This window comes from Seriola dumerili, unplaced genomic scaffold (genome assembly GCF_002260705.1).
Source record: "Seriola dumerili isolate Sdu_G_001 unplaced genomic scaffold, Sdu_1.0 BDQW01000322.1, whole genome shotgun sequence".
NCBI classification, from domain to species: Eukaryota; Metazoa; Chordata; class Actinopteri; order Carangiformes; family Carangidae; genus Seriola; species Seriola dumerili.
In genome coordinates this window covers 2,302,753-2,320,701 of record NW_019174577.1, presented here as the reverse complement: position 1 = coordinate 2,320,701, position 17,949 = coordinate 2,302,753, and the positions used below count along the sequence as shown (strand labels likewise).

Sequence of the window (17,949 nt, the reverse complement as noted above, 5' to 3'; positions counted from 1 at the left end):
CATGTGTGAATACATACTGTGACTCTACACTCGTGAGAAATTATGTGAAAATAATTCTCATTTTATTTCAGATGTCTCAAGAATCAAGTCTGCATCACAGGATGCTGATCGCCGCACTGATTGTTTTTACCCAAGGTAGGTCTGCATAATCCTACAAGCAGCAAACACTTTGCTTCACCAGTTCACTTTTGTCTCATCATCCATATACCTAATCTTAGACTTGAGCCGCGGAGGAGGAGCGCAGGCATGGACCTACAGCTACAGCACCACCCCAAACCGGAGATGGCATGAGGCCCGCAAGTGGTGCCACCAGCACTTGACAAACATGGTAACCATCCAGACCCCGGAGGAGACTGACTTCATCAACAACCTGCTGCCATTTAACCAGAAATATTACTGGATAGGCATTCACAAAGTGGATGGAGTGTGGACCAGGGAAGGAAACAATGAGACTGTGCTAGAGGATGTTCAGAACTGGGCGCCAAAGGAGCCAGATAACATTGTGGGTCAGGACTGTGTGGAGATTTACATTAAGAGGGATAAAGACACAGCCAAGTGGAACAATGAAAAATGCCAAAGTAAGAAGGGAACTGTCTGCTACTCAGGTAAACCACTCTTAATTTTGTTTTTTGTTTGATGGACATATTTACCTGACCCCTGTAGACTTATTATAGCATATAAGATCTCTGTCTGCATGTATGTAGCCTCTTGTACACAGGATTCCTGCAGTGCCCATGCAGACTGTGTGGAGACCGTGGGGAACTATACTTGCCAGTGTCATCCTGGTTTCCATGGGCCACGCTGTGAGGAGGGTGAGCAAACAGTGTCATCATGTTGGAACCAACCACAAGCTCTTTCTGTGATGAGTTAAAAAAAAATTGTTTTTTTTTTGTTGTTTTTTTTTTTCTCTTCAGCAATCGCATGCAAACCCTTGCTGGAACCAGAACAAGGTTCTCACTACTGTTTTCATCCCTATGGGTCCAATCGTTTCAACTCTTCCTGCCGTTTTCACTGTGAACTTGGCTTTCGCTTGTTAGGCTCGCCCCAACTGTTGTGCCAAACCAGTGGGCATTGGAACAACCCAGTTCCTCTGTGTCAAGGTATGGCCACTGTGTAACAACAATGTGAAAATAATTGTTATTTCAGATGTCAAAGTTATGAGGAAAACACTTTTTTTTTTTACTGCCTCTTGCAGTTGAACAGTGCCCAGTTCTGAACCACACTAACATCAGTGGAGGTGGTATGAACTGCAGCCACCCCATCGCTCCTTACAGCTACAACTCCACCTGTGAGGTCAGGTGCGATGAAGGCTATGAGCTCAGTGGAGGGAGCCAGATGCGTTGTGAACACACTGGGCGGTGGACTGCCAGTGTCCCAGCATGTACAAGTAAAGTGATTCTCTTTACCTTTGAATAGTAAAATTAGACCAAATAACCCGATTAAAAATGTAACAATTTAATGTTCGTGAAATGTTCATGTGAAATACTTTTTATATATTACTTGACCCCTGGTAATAGATTGCCACTGCCACCTTTTACGAATATTTTTACTGGACTCAATGTGCAGTCACATCCTGTCCAGACAGTGCAGCAGATCAGAGGCAGGTCACACCTATCACCACTTTACTTCACACTCATTTATGTCTGTGTTGGGCAAACAATATTGCGATTTAATGCAGGTTGGCAGTTGCTGTTTTCCTTGACTATAAATCATGTCAGCGTGATTGTTCACATCACCATCTTATGCTCATGCTATGTGTATAAAAGCAGTCACAATGCACGGTGGTTCAAACTGATACATTTCAAAAGGATGTTGATTTGATTTTTGAGTGTGACTGTGTGATATCTGTATCCCACCACAGTAAAAAAGTGCTCCCCCATTTTCTCTCCTGTCACGGGCAACGTGACGTGTGTGGACACTCTGGAGCCTTTCTCCTTTGGCTCACGGTGTAACTTCAACTGCCAGGAAGGCTACAACCTGACCGGAGACAGCACGCTCACCTGTCTGGCTTCAGGACAATGGAGCAAAGCTACACCTACATGCACTGGTGGGTCACTGAATTTCTGTGCGATTTTTAATGGTTACAGAGATTTCATTGGTTCTCTGAAAGCAACACAAAACTGTTCACTGCTCTGATGAGTAATAGTGTTTCTTCTTCTCCAGTGGTACAGTGCAACAGTCTGGAGGCTCCACCCCATGCCTCCGTCCAATGCCAGGACCCTTTAGGAGTGTACAGCTATGGCTCAATATGCACCGTGCAATGTGAAGAAGGATTTGATCTGATTGGCACAAACATGACACAATGTTCTTCACAGGGCAGCTGGAGTCACACACTTCCTGTCTGCCAGGGTATGAGCATAGATGACTAAGTAATGAAGTACATATCACACAATCTGTTCCTACTGCTCAGCTTTTTGTTAAAATAAACAGTCAGTTTAGTTTTTTTTTTTTTAATTTCGTACGTGTAATGTGCATCTAATTGGTCTGTCCTTGTCTTTCATCCTACAAGCTAAGAAGTGCAATCCCATAAATTCTCCCCCTCATGGCTCCCTTTCCTGTTCTGACCCACATGGTTCCTTCAGTTTTGGTTCACGTTGCATGACAACATGTGATGAGGGTTTTCTCCTGAATGGGACAGCCAACGCTGAGTGCACCTCTCTGGGCATGTGGAGCGCCGACATCGCACACTGCTCGGGTAAAGAAAATACTAACTGTCTGCATCCTGCCGCTGTTAACTGTAGTCAACTTGTAGCTCAGCTTGTAAATTCATGGTTTAGATTCTGGCACCACTTTATCACATAAAGTATATCTTATTGGACTCTCCCTCTCTCTGTTGCCCTCCAGCTAAAAGATGTCCCGCTCTGAACTCCACTACATATGGCTCCTTATTTTGCTTTGATCCACATGGAGAGTTCAGTTTTGGTTCTCAGTGTACGTCAACTTGTGAGGAGGGTTTTCTCCTGAATGGGACGGCCGACACAGTGTGCACCTCTCTGGGCACGTGGAGTGCAGACATCCCACATTGCTTGGGTAAAAAAAAAAATCTCTGTTTTATCATTTGCTGATTAGAAATGAACAGAAGAGCTCTTAATTGAATGGTTTCGATGGTATGACTGTACTTATTTACCAAGTAAAGCATTTAGATATCACAGTCCTTCTCTGCCTGTTTCTCCCCCAGCTAAGAGATGCCCCACTCTGAACTCCCCCCCCCATGGCTCCTTTTCCTGCTATGATCCTCATGGAGAGTTCAACTTTGGTTCTCGGTGCACATCAACCTGTGAGGAGGGTTTTCTCCTAAATGGGACAGCTAACACAGATTGCACATCTGTGGGCAAGTGGAGCAGAGACGTCCCACGTTGCCTGGGTAATAAATGATAGAGACCTAGGTCATAATCAGGCAAATGCAACTGTAAGACCTTGTCATGTCTTAGTCTAGTATCATTTTACCACATGTAGCTCTGAAATATCTTGTTTGTCTCTTCTTCTGTCTATTCCAGCGAAAAGATGTCCCACTCTGAACTCTCCCCCTCATGGCTCTTCATCCTGCTCTGCTCCCCATGGAGAGTTCAGTTTCGGTTCTCGGTGCACGTCAGCCTGTGAGGAGGGTTTTGTCCTGAGTGGGACGGCTGACACAGAGTGCACCTCTGTGGGCACGTGGAGCACAGACACCCCACGTTGCTTGGGTAAAAAAAACAACAAAAAAAAAAACATGAATCCCTGTATTATTATTTGCTGATTAGAAATCAATGTAAGAGCTCTTAAACTCATGGCTTAGATTGTGCATTCCAGTGCCACTTTGCTTCATAAAGCCCCCACATATTAAAATATCTTCTTGATCTCTCCTTTTGTCTGTTCCAGCTAAGAAATGTCCTTCTCTAAACTCTCCCGCTCATGGCTCTTCCTCCTGCTCTGATCCTCATGGAGAGTTCAGTTTCGGTTCTCGGTGCACATCAACCTGTGAGGAGGGTTTTGTCCTGAATGGGACGGCTGACACTGAGTGCACCTCTCTGGGCACGTGGAGCACAGAGACCCCACATTGCTTGGGTAAAAGAAAAAGTCATAATCTGTTGATTGTAATCATCATAAGAGCTTTCAATTTCAGGAGCAGAGAAATAGCCCGCTGTCTGGGTAATAAATCAAAATATGAGCACGGCACTTATGGCATTTATTCCCCCCTGCTGAGCATGCTGTATCGTATTATACACCTGTGCTTTAGAATGTGGCTCCATACATGCATTTATAGATGTATTTACTTGTATCATAAGCAACAGAAAAACCCACATCATTAACTTCCCAAAGGTGGAATCGGTGTTGGGAAATCTGGGAAAATACTGGGAAATACCCTCCTTTCCCCGCTTTGTTTCACATAATGAGGTTTGTTTGTTGAGGCTGGTGGTCATACTGTATGTTCAATGTTATCTGCAGCACGTCCATGCCCCCTACTGGCCGAAGCTCCACAACACGGGAGGATGAACTGTAGCCATCCATTCTCCCCATTCAGCCTCAACTCCAGCTGTGGCTTTGAATGTAATGAGGGTTTCTGGCTGAGGGGGACACCAACAATGACATGCAGAAACTCAGGCCACTGGAGTCAGGATCTACCCACTTGCCAGCGTGAGTGTGCAGCATTATTTTAAATGTACTAGTTTTGTCTTGGTGTTCAAACAGCTGGTCTAATTCCAATTTCTGTCCTTTCCAGCGGTACAGTGTGAGACCATCCCAGCCTCGTCTTTACCCCTGTCTATGAACTGCTCCCACCCTCTGGGGCATTTCAGCTTTGGCTCCCAGTGTCTTTTTACCTGTACAGGTGGATTCTCCCTGAATGGCACTGATGTGCTGCTTTGCTCCTCTGCTGGGTTTTGGAGTGACAGCCTTCCTAACTGCACGGGTAAAGTTTGTATTAAAACTGATCCTTTGTTCACTTTTCCAAGAAGATAGCAGTGTATTACCAGTCTTTGCACTATGAGAGCGGTGGTGGTTATTTATTAACTGAAGGACTGATAAAGATCTTAAAAACACACACACACATCATAGAATCATGACAAGAAATATGCAGTGAGAACAACAGACTGAAGCCTGAAAATGTTTGTGTGTTCCTGTAGAAGCTACTCCGGTGGGGGCTGCCATGCTGATGAACAGTGGAGCCGGGGCAGCCTCTGTTCTTGTGCCACTTCTCCTGATAGGACTGGGTTTTTTGGCTTTGTTCATTTTGACACGATCTAAGAAAAGAGGTGAGAGCTTCAGTAATGATGGCGTACAGCTTCACACATACACATGTACGATGTTGTGACACACAGATTGCTGCCCTCATCCTATCCTCTGATCTTTGCAGGACATGCAATCACGTATGACGGGCCATCGTGGGAAGAAAGAGAGAACCCAGCATTTGAGTTTTGATTTTTGATTTTCTTTTTGTTCTTTCTTGAGACTTCTGATTTTTGCAGCAAATCATTTCAAATACTGAAACCACTTAATGCTTGCTGTTATTATTATTATGTGAGGCTTGATGGCAGGCTTTAAATTTATTTAACCAAGCAATTGCTGTATACTTTGCATGAAAAGCTTCACCTTCTGTTATACTTAAAGAAATCAAAATCATGCATGGTAGATGTACAGTACAGCTTGTGTGCAGCTTTTACTCCTTTCCAGTTTCCTGCTTCCTGCATCTCGTCTTGTCACTTAAATTGTCAATAAATTATAATCATCCTTGAAATGTTGCTTTTATTTATTTTATTGTTTTAGCTGACTCACCCACTCCTTCACATTAAGTAATTGATCAGTGTTGGCATACTTTAAGCAATGTCCAGTGTAATGTGGTACAGTGCCCTCCCTAGCAGCCCTGGTTACCCACATTCGACCTCCTCCATAGGATCTAATACTGTGGGGTCAGTCGGGGAGATGGCAGAGAACCTCTGAGATTGCCAAACTGCCACAAAGTGTCAATTTAGCACATTTAATGGCCAGAAAGCTCCTGTCACTGAGTGGTGTGGAGGTGATCTATTATCAGTCTCAGCTCAATGTGTCACATTGGGAACTTATCCAACAATTTACTACCACCACACTAACTACAGATTATTGAACTGTCTTGAACTGAGACTCACGTGGCGTTATATATTAGTTATGATACACATTTTGTACTACAAATCTAAGTGTAAATCAGTTTAATTATGTATGAAAATCTCCTGTGCCAATAATGCAGCAGAAATATGTGCAGCAAATGGCCAATGAAGTATCTTCAGCAAAGCGTGTGCATCTGTCTTGGCGCTGCAACAGCATGAAGCCAATTATAGCGGTTAAAAGACAGAGGGTTTGTGGCCTATGGCTGGCATGAGGAGTGCAATAAATAACCGAACTGTTGACAGGAAACTGTTTGGCTACCGTCAGAATAATAATGAGGTTATTGCTACCCGCTGCGACCGTATGATCACGTTTTGATTATTTTTTCTCATCCCACCCACTGCTGCTGGCAGCCATATATATACGTGCCAACTGTGCACGGACTCGCGCACAAGAAGGGAAAAGGCCCCCGCAGGTGACCACGTTGGCTTCCTTCCCTGATATTTAAGTCTGGCTTTTCTCCCTTCATCTGCCTCTGAAGATACAAGGAAATGCATTATGATACTTAGGTCCCTTCAACAAAGAGTGTTGTTCCTCCTAACACATGAGCACGCACACGTGCACATGCCAGCGGACACTTAGACCAGATACAGACACAGATACAAAGACAGACTCAAAGAAACACACACAGTATACTCTGCTGCACACTTCTTTAGCTCTGGTTGGCAGTAGCATACCACGGTGACAGACAGTTAGATTGTTCCTGACCATTGACTTGCGCTCTCTGCTCTGCAAGGTCTGATTTCATAGTGGGATACATGAGATGGGTCCAAGAGAGGGTTCATGGCTGGGGCAAGGAGGCACTCCATACAGTGGGGCTTCATATCTCTGTGTCACCCTGGGCATTCTCCCCTGACACAGCTTTCAGCCCCTCCGTTGTCTGGAACCCCCCCCCCCCAATGCCTGGGTTTTCTCAACCTCTCTTTCCCCAGGATTGGTGCATTCCAGCTGGGCACAGTGCCTGGGTGGTCGCCCCCACCCCTTCCCCTTCCAGTCCGCTTTGACTGGAGGAAGGAAAAGGCAGAAAAATGCAGCGAGGGACTTTGACCGTGAGGAGCACAATGTGAGCGTTGATGATGGCGGCGTGGATGTGATGCTTACCTGCCACTGACCCATACTGCTGTCATAGCCCAGCATTTTACAATCTGATGATCCACCCAACAGCCAGGGGAAGATGCCTCGCTGACCTGTCACCTAGATTGGACCGATAAGCGCTGAAGATGGACTGACCCAGCTCTGACCCTCAGCATGAATACCCCATCTTCATCCTGACGGATCAGTCCGCGCTTTATACTTACTGTGCCACACACCTCATTCTGAATGTTCACTGTATCGTAACGTTATTTATTGATCATTGTTGGTTCATTCAAGATGAACAGCATACACACATTGTGAGAATAAATACAAATACACACCCAAACGGCTATTTACATTAGTAGATGCAGTTATAATCTCATAATCTAACATTCAAACATAGTGAGAGAGGTCCGACAGTGTCATGCATACACAGGAGACTTTAAAGAGCCTGTGTTGAACAGTGGGATTGTAAAGCATAAGAGGCAGTAGTGTAATTATGTTTAAATGGAGGTGCACATGATATATCCACCCTCTAATAGCCTGATAACCACTGATTTAGAGTATATTGCATGGTGTCACAGTGTACCCACGTCCCCACCCACTTCCTCAACTACCTTGCGCATTGTCCACAGAAATAAATGACAAGACCAGAGAGCGACGCAGGGTGAAGGAGACGGACCATTCCTTACTGAGTCCAATCTTCACTCTCAGGAGGTGAAGTAAGAGTCCTGCATGGAGTAGAGGCGGTCAATAGGAGTAAGTAGAGAGGAGTCACCCAGGGCGAGGCAGTCGCTGTCAGCCACATGACAAAGAGGGTCTCTGTCCACGTCACCGTACAGGCCCTTAAAGCCTAAAAAAGAGACAACATCACTGCTTTATCAATACCTCGTGTATAATCCGATCATTCATTCGTTTTTTTCTCTGGATCTGAGGGGAGTTTGAAAGAATTAACCTTGGCTACCTTTAAAATGATTTTGAACAGTTGGAAAAGTCTGTTGAAAATTGCCTGACAAGGTCATGCAACCCGAAACATCTGCTACTGGTAATTTCACACATTTTAAAGTTGGAAAATATTTTTAGAAATGTTTGCTGATCTCCTTTGAGCAATATTAGCTACATTTTAAATACATTTGTAAACATCAGGGAAAATATTGCCCTAAAATCTAGAATGATTTACATTTAAACATTTCAGCCGGCCTGAAAAGGAAATAGTTCTTAATATTTAAGTTATTCTGCAGCATGAGGACAAAGAGCAGCACCACAGGAAACACCACAGCTACAATGCTGAAGCTGACTGGAACCCATATTTAAAAAATAAATTGAAATCTCATGATTTAAGTTCAGATTTTATAATGCCAAATGTAATGCCATAAAGTCATGTCTTTTTACTTGGTTTCTCTTATCTCACTAATCACTGAGGTTTAGAGGAATACTGTGAACATGTAACTCTCCATCGTGGTATGACAGCAGCACTGAGGTCTTTACCATAGGGGTGCATGTGATCCCCTGGCATCTGAGGTGGGGTCAGACCCTGTCTGAAGGGGTCCATGTCATAGTCCTGCTGCTCCAGTGTGGTGAGCCCCATCTGCTGCTGCTGCTGCTGCTGAATGTGGGAATAAGAGGACCCCAGGCGCTCGATCTCAGAGGTCAAACCACCACAGGAGGGCGCTGTGGGACACAGGACACAAACACGGTTCACTGTTGTCTGTTAATGACTTTTGGTGAGCTTTTGCCGTAACTATTTAGAGCTCTGTTGATGATGAACTTTCGCGACTTTCACGTGTCAGACTTGTGTCAGACATTTTTTTTTACCTTTGTAATATTGATTTGTTACATTGAAAGACATCCTTGCTCTTCTACAAAATATTGTTTAACATCTTGAATCAATTTTTACTGCATATGTAGATTTTTATTTCACTTTGGAAATCAATTCCCAATCACCGAGCAGGAAGGGGAACATCTAGTGTAACTTTTTCCTGACATACACAGAAAATATCATGAATAATTTGTGGATATTGAAACAGTTGTTAAAAGATTTTTCAGCAGTATAATACCTGTATGATGTGACGGGTGCTCACGGTGTTCCTGAGTCTGCTGCTGCTCCTGTTGCTGCTGCTGTCTCCTGGCCAGCTTCTTCATCTAAAAACAAGCATCACCAGACATTACAGCTAACTGTGCACACGGGTCTATCGTAAAATTCCCTCTCACTCACACACAGTCCCTCTGCCACCCAGGCATACGAGTGTGTTCACACAATTGCAAAGTATTAACAGCGAGGTAAAGGACATCTTTCAGTGGAGGAGGGAAACCACACATGAGCCCACTTTGTGAGGAAATATGGGGTTTAATCTACAGCGATCTCGCAGTGAGATGTCATCAGTTTCCTGTATGAAGAGATAACCAGGCTGATTTCCACTCTGGCATACAAATACAGTGCAGACAGAGTCCTTTTATTAGTAGCGCATATGACTGTGTGTGTGTGTGTGCGTGTGTGTGGGTGTGTGTGTACTTTGTATTACTTTGGCTCTTTGGTTCTGGAACCAGACCTGCACTACCCGGACGCTCAGGCCGGTCTCTGCTGCCAAGGTCTCCCTTACCTTGGATTAAGATTCAGGGGGGAAGGAGAAAGAAAGAAAGAAAGGGAGGATGAAAAAAAAATAGGAAAATAAAAAGAGAGAGGAGGTCAGTTGAAGGTTAAAAACATCAGTATCACTACAGTAGTCCACCTCAAACGAGGAGGAAGGGATAAAACATTTTTGAAATTTATTGTTTGAGAAAATAACACTTTCTAAATATCTCTACTTTCATGTAGCATATTTACCCATACAATATGTCCAATAGCAGAACAGTGGTAATATATATGCAGTAGATGAAATTGTGTCAGACTTCATGGCTAACCTAATAACCCAATGTCTTTGCATTGTGACATGATATAATGTTTTTCTGTCCACATTCTCTCCACTGCTGTAGTTGCTCGTACGATTTGTGGACTTCATTTAAAAAGATAAATATACTATAATTTTTGTTAAACTTTAAAAAATGGACACTTCCAGTTTCCATAATTATTCCATGCTAATTCCTAAGATTCGTCTACATTGTACTCTCATTAAAATGACAAGATTCTCTTAGTATCCACAGTAGATCCAGACATACTGGGCAGACACAGGATAAACACTTTACCTTTCGGCAAGGCTTGGATGAAACCTCAAAGGAGGCTTTAAAGGTCCGTCTTTGTTGAGTGGTCAAAATAGTGCGAGGTCTTTTAGGACGTTTGCTGTCCAGGTCTTCTGATCTAACTCGTCTACCGGTGACTCTCCCAGATTCCTCCTCCTCTTCTTCCTCATCATCACTTTTACCTAGTGGATGGACATGATCGAAATGTTTGTTTACCTACAAGTCACTCACATCAAAAAATTACAATTATTGAGAGACAGATTTAATGGAAAACTGATGCCATTAATATAAGATGATCACTACATTAGTTGTACGTAGTTATTGAGTGATTATGACTTTTTTCAGTTTAACTACTTTCCCTCAATTTGCCTGATCACTGCTTCAGTTTGAGGTTTCCTACATTTCCCAGAATACCTTTCAATAACCTAGAATGTCCCTTAACAACTTGCATTCTTAATCAGTAGATAGAAAAAAAACCCTATAGTATTAGTTACAGTCCTACATATTAAAAGCAAAGGAGTTCTATCTCTTCCTATTATCTTTCTAAATTACAGGAATAACACACACTTGGATTAAACTTTGACCCCGTTTGACACTGTGTAACACACATTCAATATGTGACTCATTTTTTTATATATATATATTTCTGTTGGGCTATTTACTCAAGTTAAAATATGGTTATTCTGACCCAGTGTACTAAATACTACAACATCAAGTGTTACCTTTAAACTGTCAATTTACTGTTTTATTTGTACAAAACAATGTGCATATGCACGATACACATATTAGTAACATATGGTGACATCATATTAGAACTGTTCACTGCCACACATATTTTAATTTAGATAAATAACCCAACAGTAATTAAAAAAAAAAAAACACAAAGACAGGTTCAAAAAGAGCCAGTGTCTTGCGTGGTTTTGTCCCCACTGTTGCATTGGCACTGAGTCTGTTCTGACGCACTGATTTGTAGTGTACATGTACACACACACACACAATGTACGCATACAAAGCCTGTACCTGTGTCAGAGGAGGTCGGGCTGGCCAGACACTGGTGGTAGTCCTCTCTGGCACACAGTAGCTGTCCCTCCCTGAGGACGCAGCGGTCTCCAGTCTGCAGGCGGCAGGAACAAACGCTGCAGGTGAAGCAGCGCAGGTGGAACACAGCGGCCCCTGCGCGCATCACCAGCTCTGCAGGAGAGACGGCCTCAGCGCAGCCCCCACAACGCACCGCAAACAGACTGGAGAGACGGAGGAGAAGGTGGGGGTGGAACCATTGGAGGAAATGGAGAGAAACTGTGAGAGCTCAGTAAATAACAGAGAGTGATGCTTTTGTTTAGCTGACTAGGGCTGGAGTAAAGCTGAGACACTTGAGGACCCTTCACACCTCAGTAAGAAGGGACACCATGAGAAAAAAACATGCTTGGTTGACTTGGGGAATGTTGCTGAGTCGAGCTGTCACTCAAAACAACTGCCAGCCTGACTTCTCCCCTCTCCCCCTCCTCCCCCTGCCCTGGACACTCAGACACATACCCTTAGCATGGCGGGTGTGCATCTTAGCGCCTGGCAACCAGGACTAGTGAGCTTAGCCTCAGAGACTGTTGCCGTGGCTCCGGCTGCCATGTCCGAGGCTGTGCTCCTGGAGAGGCAGGAGAAAAGCTCTCGGCAGGCCATGGCTCCAGGCAGAGGGGGGGAATCAGATCTCCCGGTGGGAGAGGCTGAGCCGCCGGTCCCAGGAATTATCCGCGGAATTATCCCTAAGTCTGCTTAACCAGAGCGGGACAAAGACAGAGCCAGCCCCCAAGCAGCAGGACCATTGTCCGCTGGCTGGCACCGCGGCATTTTGGGTCTGTCACGCAGGATGATGCGTCATCATTCTGGAGCTGGCATTTGTCTCCAGCCCTGACTGGGTCACCGGACCAGTCAGCACAGAGGCATGAGAAACTGACAGATTTTTTTTCCACGTTTTTGTTTTCACATAAAAAATACTATATATCAGTACTTCAAGTTTTTTTCTTGCTACTGTGTATTGTAAAAAAAAAAAAAAAACTTGAAGCAGAAGAGATGAGTGAAAGATAAAAAGAAATAAAACCTTCATGTGAAGTTTTTTGTAATACTGATCCATGCAAATCCCTAAGTAATGGAGTAATATTGGCATAGTAGGATTTCTCTTATATTGGCCACCTATGTTGTCCACTTCAGTTATGATGAACCACAGCCATTTTAAGTGAAAAGTTGCTGTGTCGGTGGTGCAAAACCAGACACCACAAAAAGTTAAAAAAAAACAAAACAACAACTTTCAAATAAAACAAATATTGCTTTTGACCTTCTTTTATCTAAAATGGGAATTTAGCAAGAAAACAAAGACTCAGACTAAACATAAAGCAAACACCCAGGTTGAGACATCCCTGTCAAAAGCTGTGGAGCTGCAACATCCTGAAGCCAAACATTGCTGGGACCTCTTACTGTTGCTGTGGGGTCGCTAGGGAAACAGTAAAGCCCATTCCCAGAAGCTCAGGAGGGTCAGTCGGGCTGCTTGACCCATCCGAGCCGTCTGCCCCACGGCCTCAATGGTATGCACTTTAATATGGCCAACATACCGTCTGTGGTATGTGGATTCCTGTGGCAACAGAAGATGCAATGAAATATTTTCAAAGGAAGTGTGGCAGAGGAAACACCCAGAATGTCTCTGGGTTTCTATGATACAGCAAAGTACTTAATTTAATTTCTCTATATGATGCTAATGCTGGATGTCAGTGAAGAAGAAGCTACGGGCATTAATGTTGTGAGATCATTCGTGTTTCGAGAATCGCTTTTCCATTATGCACCTTTCCTCCAGTTTGCCTTATTATCCCTCGTACTCTTAAGCGTTGTTAATGCAAAGGTAAGAGTACCTCCAATACTTATGGAGCAGCTCAAGGTGTTTAATATTTCAGAGTTTCCGCTGACATGATTGGCCCAGAGGCCCTGCCAGCAGAGCGGGAACACTCAGTCACGCTGGATTTAGACACGGCAATTAGTGACAAGATCATTACAGAGAAATAAGTCAGCAAAATCCTGTGCTCCTCCACACTGACACAGCCCGGGTAAGTCACTCTCAAGGTAGATGCACTGCATAATAAGATGAGTGTTTAGCAGAAATACACACACACACACACACACAACACACAACACACACATCAACTCAAAGCGCTCCTCTCTCATTGTTCCTGCCTTGACTTCAGCGCTGACCTTTGGCAGTCAGGCAAATAGACTGCTGGTCTGCTGGACAAGCAGAGAACACAGATCCAGTTTCTGGATCGGGTTAACCTGGATCCTTTGCTGAACACACACACCAACAGAAGCTGTGTATCAGATACAGATCTGCGGGTCAAGTGCACCGCCAGTCACACCGCTGATCTGACGACCAAACTGCTGTCCAGCGCACCTGTCCACTGAACCGTTTAGCCAATCTAAATCTACTGACAATCTAACCAACCTAAACATCACATTGTCAGACAGGAATTTGCATATTGCTTCATTAAATTACAGTACTGTGTCATGTACAGTATGTATTGTGTGTCGTGTGGGCTGCTACAGGTCAGACTAACTAACAAACTACATAAATTGCACGTACAATACAATCATGTCGGGGAAAAAATACTGCCAGAATTTAATTGCATACAAATGCCATTATATTACATTTGGAATCATTAAAGAAATATTAAAAGACAAATGTATTAACTTACTGAGAATGGCCAATAGAAAATAAATTCATCCAATCATTTAAACAGATCAACTCATCATTAATGAGTCACTAAATTTAGTAAAGCTCCAGTGGTTATCCAAATCCCATGAATATTATCACATCTGAATGAGATTATTATTATTATTATTATGTGATTTAATGAGATTCTATAAATGTCAGGAAGGAAAATTATAAATTAAAAAAACTTCTGCCACAGGAAATTGTGATCAAGAAAATCATTTACACAATTATTGATCCTCCAAATCACATTTTCCTTATAGTTCTATTAAGTTATAAAGTATGTGAAGTTGTACTGGTTCAGTAATTTATATATGTATTCAAACTACTCCTAAGTGACCTGAAGAAGAAAAACGCTACACAAATAGCACATGCCTCCATTAAAGACTACACAAGACCAAAACTACAGATTGCTTCAAGATCCCAGTGTGAATACCTGTCACACATGGTTTTAGTTTTTTTCATTTTCCTTACTGCAATTTAATTATTTATGTTTCCTTTTTTGGAGCCCATGTTTTTTTTTATTTTTTTTATTTTGCCTCATAATTGTTGCCGTTGATCTTGATCGATTATTTGATGTTTTTAACTATAGTTGATCAAAACTGATTTTTCTTGAATACCGATTGATTTGGTGTAAGTTTGTTTCCTTCCTGCCATGTCCATCTTCTTTTTTTTTTTTTAAACCCTCTGCATGTTCTGGCAGAAATGTACACATTAATCATGAGATATAATAATTACAAATATACAATAATAATTCAACATTCTGGTACTAATTATAGCCTCTTGGACTCTTGCACTAATACATTTTGAGTGTAGAAAATACTGGAATTACTGTCTTTTGCTTCCATGAAGAGGCCAAGCCTGATGGCCTGTCTGGCGCTGATTTACCACATAAGCACAGGAACAAACAAGGCAAAATTCGGGGAGAAGATACAACGTGGTGTTAACAGACAAATGTTGTCACAGTATGGAATAATCATCACTTTTGGGATGAGCAGAACATAGTTTATAAAAAGGTGCGATAAAACACTGTGAGAGTTTAAAAAAAAAAAAAAAACTCTAATAGTGGACAGAAGTGGTGCTCATGTGCTGTAGGGTGCCATAACCCCCAGACAGGGAGGGTGAGGGGTGGGGGGTGATGGAGACGTGAGACCTCAGAGGCGGAGCTTTGGCACCCGGCCTCCTGCTAATTGGTCAGGTCAGATATCTCACGGTCGGTTGGGCGTCGTCCCATTGCTCGACACAGGGGCTGCTGTGAGCAGAGCTTTCCAGATGCCACGGCACATAACGCCAGGGCTCATGGAGCGCACTGTCCCCCAAAATAAGTTCACACCATCCTCGCCGTCTCTCTTGTAGGGATGCACCAGACCTTCTGACATATGGCTCTACCCTCCTAATTACCTCTCAGTCCTGCTTTTCTCTCAGTGCTTTAGCCAGGTGCTATTATCTGATCATGCTATAAGCGTTGCGAATAATGTGGTCTTATAAGAATCCTCTCTGATTTCCATTTATCCATTGAGATGCCAGTTAAAATGTTTACATAGGGGCTTAGTCATCATTAAAAACTGACAAATTTTAACTGTTCTGCTAACAAATACAGTATTTGCAAAAGCACACGGGCCTCCAACACCACTGCAGCGTAATCTTAATTGGCTGGGAACTTAACGGTGGGGGCGCATTTTGGAGCCAGTGAGCGTACTGTAACATTTCTTGTTTCCCTGTCGGCTTGGCAAAACCACCATCACTAAATTGTTCAGAGATAATGTGAGCTGCTGCCTTTTAGGTTGTACAGTTTTTGTCTTGGCTCTTGTTTGGGTGAGAGCATGTTTTGGAAGAAGAATGAAGGGATGAGGTGATGAACACCAATGAGGGAGTCAGGCAATGGGTGATGCTAGGAGTTTTGGGGAGGGGCGGGGGGGGACTACCTCGTCGACGAGACCATATGTTGTCCCCAGCTTGCAGTTGCCACGCCAGTGGGTCTCGAAATTTTAACACATTTTGACAATGTGTCAGTTGAGCTCTACCCCTAGTTGTGTGCTGTATGTGTGTGTGGTGTTTGTGTGTGTGAAGGTGTGACCGTGTTGTTTGGTGTGTGTGTGTGTATGTGTGTCTGTGTGTATGGATGTACAGTATGCAATAGTGTTCTCACATTCCAGCTCCCTTGCCACTCTTTCCTCCTACAGTCACCTTGTTCTTAGCGCACTGTGCCAACTTCCCTGGAAGTCAGCTTACCCCATAAACACACACATACACAGCTACACAAACACACACAATTAATTTGGCATGAACTTCAAAATCTACCCATGTGCACAGTATGCAACACTATGTAGGAATATACACGTATAAAGTTACTATAAAGACAAATAATTCATCTCTCTCTCTCTCTCTCTCTCTCTCTCTCGCTCTCTCTCTGTCACACACACACACAAACACACACATTCTTAGTCAAGGTCAGACATGGACAAGGGTTCTGTTGTGAAAATTGCCTTAATATCACAGAATCACAGAATCATTTTTGGACAGGAGGCCAAAAAATAAAATACAACAATAATAAAATAAAAAACAAAATGAAATGAAATAAACAGCCTATGACCAAAATGAAAAGTATATCACAAGAGCCATTAGATGTTTTACCTATAACATGAACCATACAACATTATAGTCCATGTAATAGAGAAAACATCTAATGGCACCAAGTCCTGGTAGTAGCTTATATTTGCAACATATGAGCCAAAGCTTGAAACAGGATGAGAAAAAGGGTTTAATTACAGGCTACTGTAAAAAAAAAACCCCACAATTGTATTTAGAAAAGAAATGGGATGCAGCTAAGATTTTAGCAATATTTTAGCATATTGCATATATATTAGCAGTATTTTCAACCTAACCCTAACCCAACTGTAACGAACATTAAATATATACGTTACTCTTCACCAAGCTAAAATTCATTGAATTAAAATGTTTTCATGCAATGACTTTACCAGTGAGAGAAACGGACATGGTCACATGACTATGGTGGTGGCCCATAAAAAACAATTTCTTTGCAAATTTCTAACCTAAATTCAATTGTATTTCTTGGTGCAGAAAAACTAACATTGCAGTGTAAGATCAACCTGGAAAATCTCTTTACCTTCACGTGCATGGCAGCCTCGTGCCAGAGCTGAAAAGTAATATGCGTGTGCCTAAGTGTTTTATGATTTCAGCTGTCACATCAACAGACACCAAACAATAATTCAGAGTTGGAAGTGAGCACTCACTCAGCATAGTCCCTCTTGCAGTAAAGTTTGCGGTCCCGCAGAAAGCAGGAGTTCTTGAGCGCGTCCCCGCACGCTGCGCACCGCACACAGCCCTCATGCCAGAGGCCGTCAGTGACTCTGAGCAGGAATCTGTCTGAGATCAGCCGGTGGCATCCGGCGCACACTGCCCTCTGATCCATATCTGCAGTGATGGGAAATCCTCTCATTACAACACTTTTCCAATCAGCAGGATGCGGATGAAATACAGTGCTTGCTAATTTGGGCTGTGGCAAACTGAAGGCTGAGAGAAGTTTAATGAAGGCTCATCAAAACGCGACTTTGCCTCTTTTAAATGTTAGGAAAAAAACAGCTAAATTGCTAGTTGTTTAATTAAAAAGTTAGTATTACATTGTGAAACGTTAATTATTTTAATCGTTTAGACCGTTATTTAAACCAATGATGACGTTCAATTGGTGACCATGTGTATTAAATAATGCGAAAAATAATCTCAGTGAAATACAAAGTTTAAAAACTGTATTCTGAATCTAAGTCTTACTAATTAATGGTCATTAATATAATTAATTCATAATTTTTTTACCCTCC

General features: G+C 42.9%; 2 protein-coding genes across 3 annotated transcripts; one reads left to right on the top strand and one right to left on the bottom strand.

Annotated features, from left to right (window-relative positions):
- Positions 1-33: 33 nt before the first annotated feature.
- LOC111232225 (E-selectin-like) lies at positions 34-5,713 on the top strand. Of its 2 annotated transcripts, XM_022759642.1 has the most exons (16): positions 34-135; positions 219-605; positions 705-812; positions 915-1,100; positions 1,196-1,387; positions 1,862-2,047; positions 2,164-2,349; positions 2,510-2,695; positions 2,845-3,030; positions 3,179-3,364; positions 3,498-3,683; positions 3,859-4,044; positions 4,426-4,614; positions 4,700-4,888; positions 5,103-5,231; positions 5,333-5,713. In XM_022759642.1, exons 1-16 carry the CDS (start codon positions 72-74, stop codon positions 5,395-5,397), a joined length of 2,811 nt encoding a protein of 936 aa, XP_022615363.1. In that variant the 5' UTR covers positions 34-71; the 3' UTR covers positions 5,398-5,713. The 2 variants fall into 2 exon arrangements, with proteins under 2 accessions (XP_022615363.1, XP_022615364.1); XM_022759643.1 differs by lacking the exons at positions 3,179-3,364; positions 3,498-3,683; positions 3,859-4,044.
- Positions 5,714-7,901: 2,188 nt separating this feature from the next.
- Positions 7,902-17,573, bottom strand: LOC111232089 (LIM homeobox transcription factor 1-alpha-like). The gene is made up of 7 exons (XM_022759442.1): positions 17,368-17,573; positions 11,389-11,609; positions 10,375-10,550; positions 9,714-9,791; positions 9,249-9,333; positions 8,680-8,862; positions 7,902-8,044 (listed from the first exon to the last, which is right to left on the bottom strand). Exons 1-7 carry the CDS (start codon positions 17,571-17,573, stop codon positions 7,902-7,904), a joined length of 1,092 nt encoding a protein of 363 aa, XP_022615163.1.
- Positions 17,574-17,949: the final 376 nt, after the last annotated feature.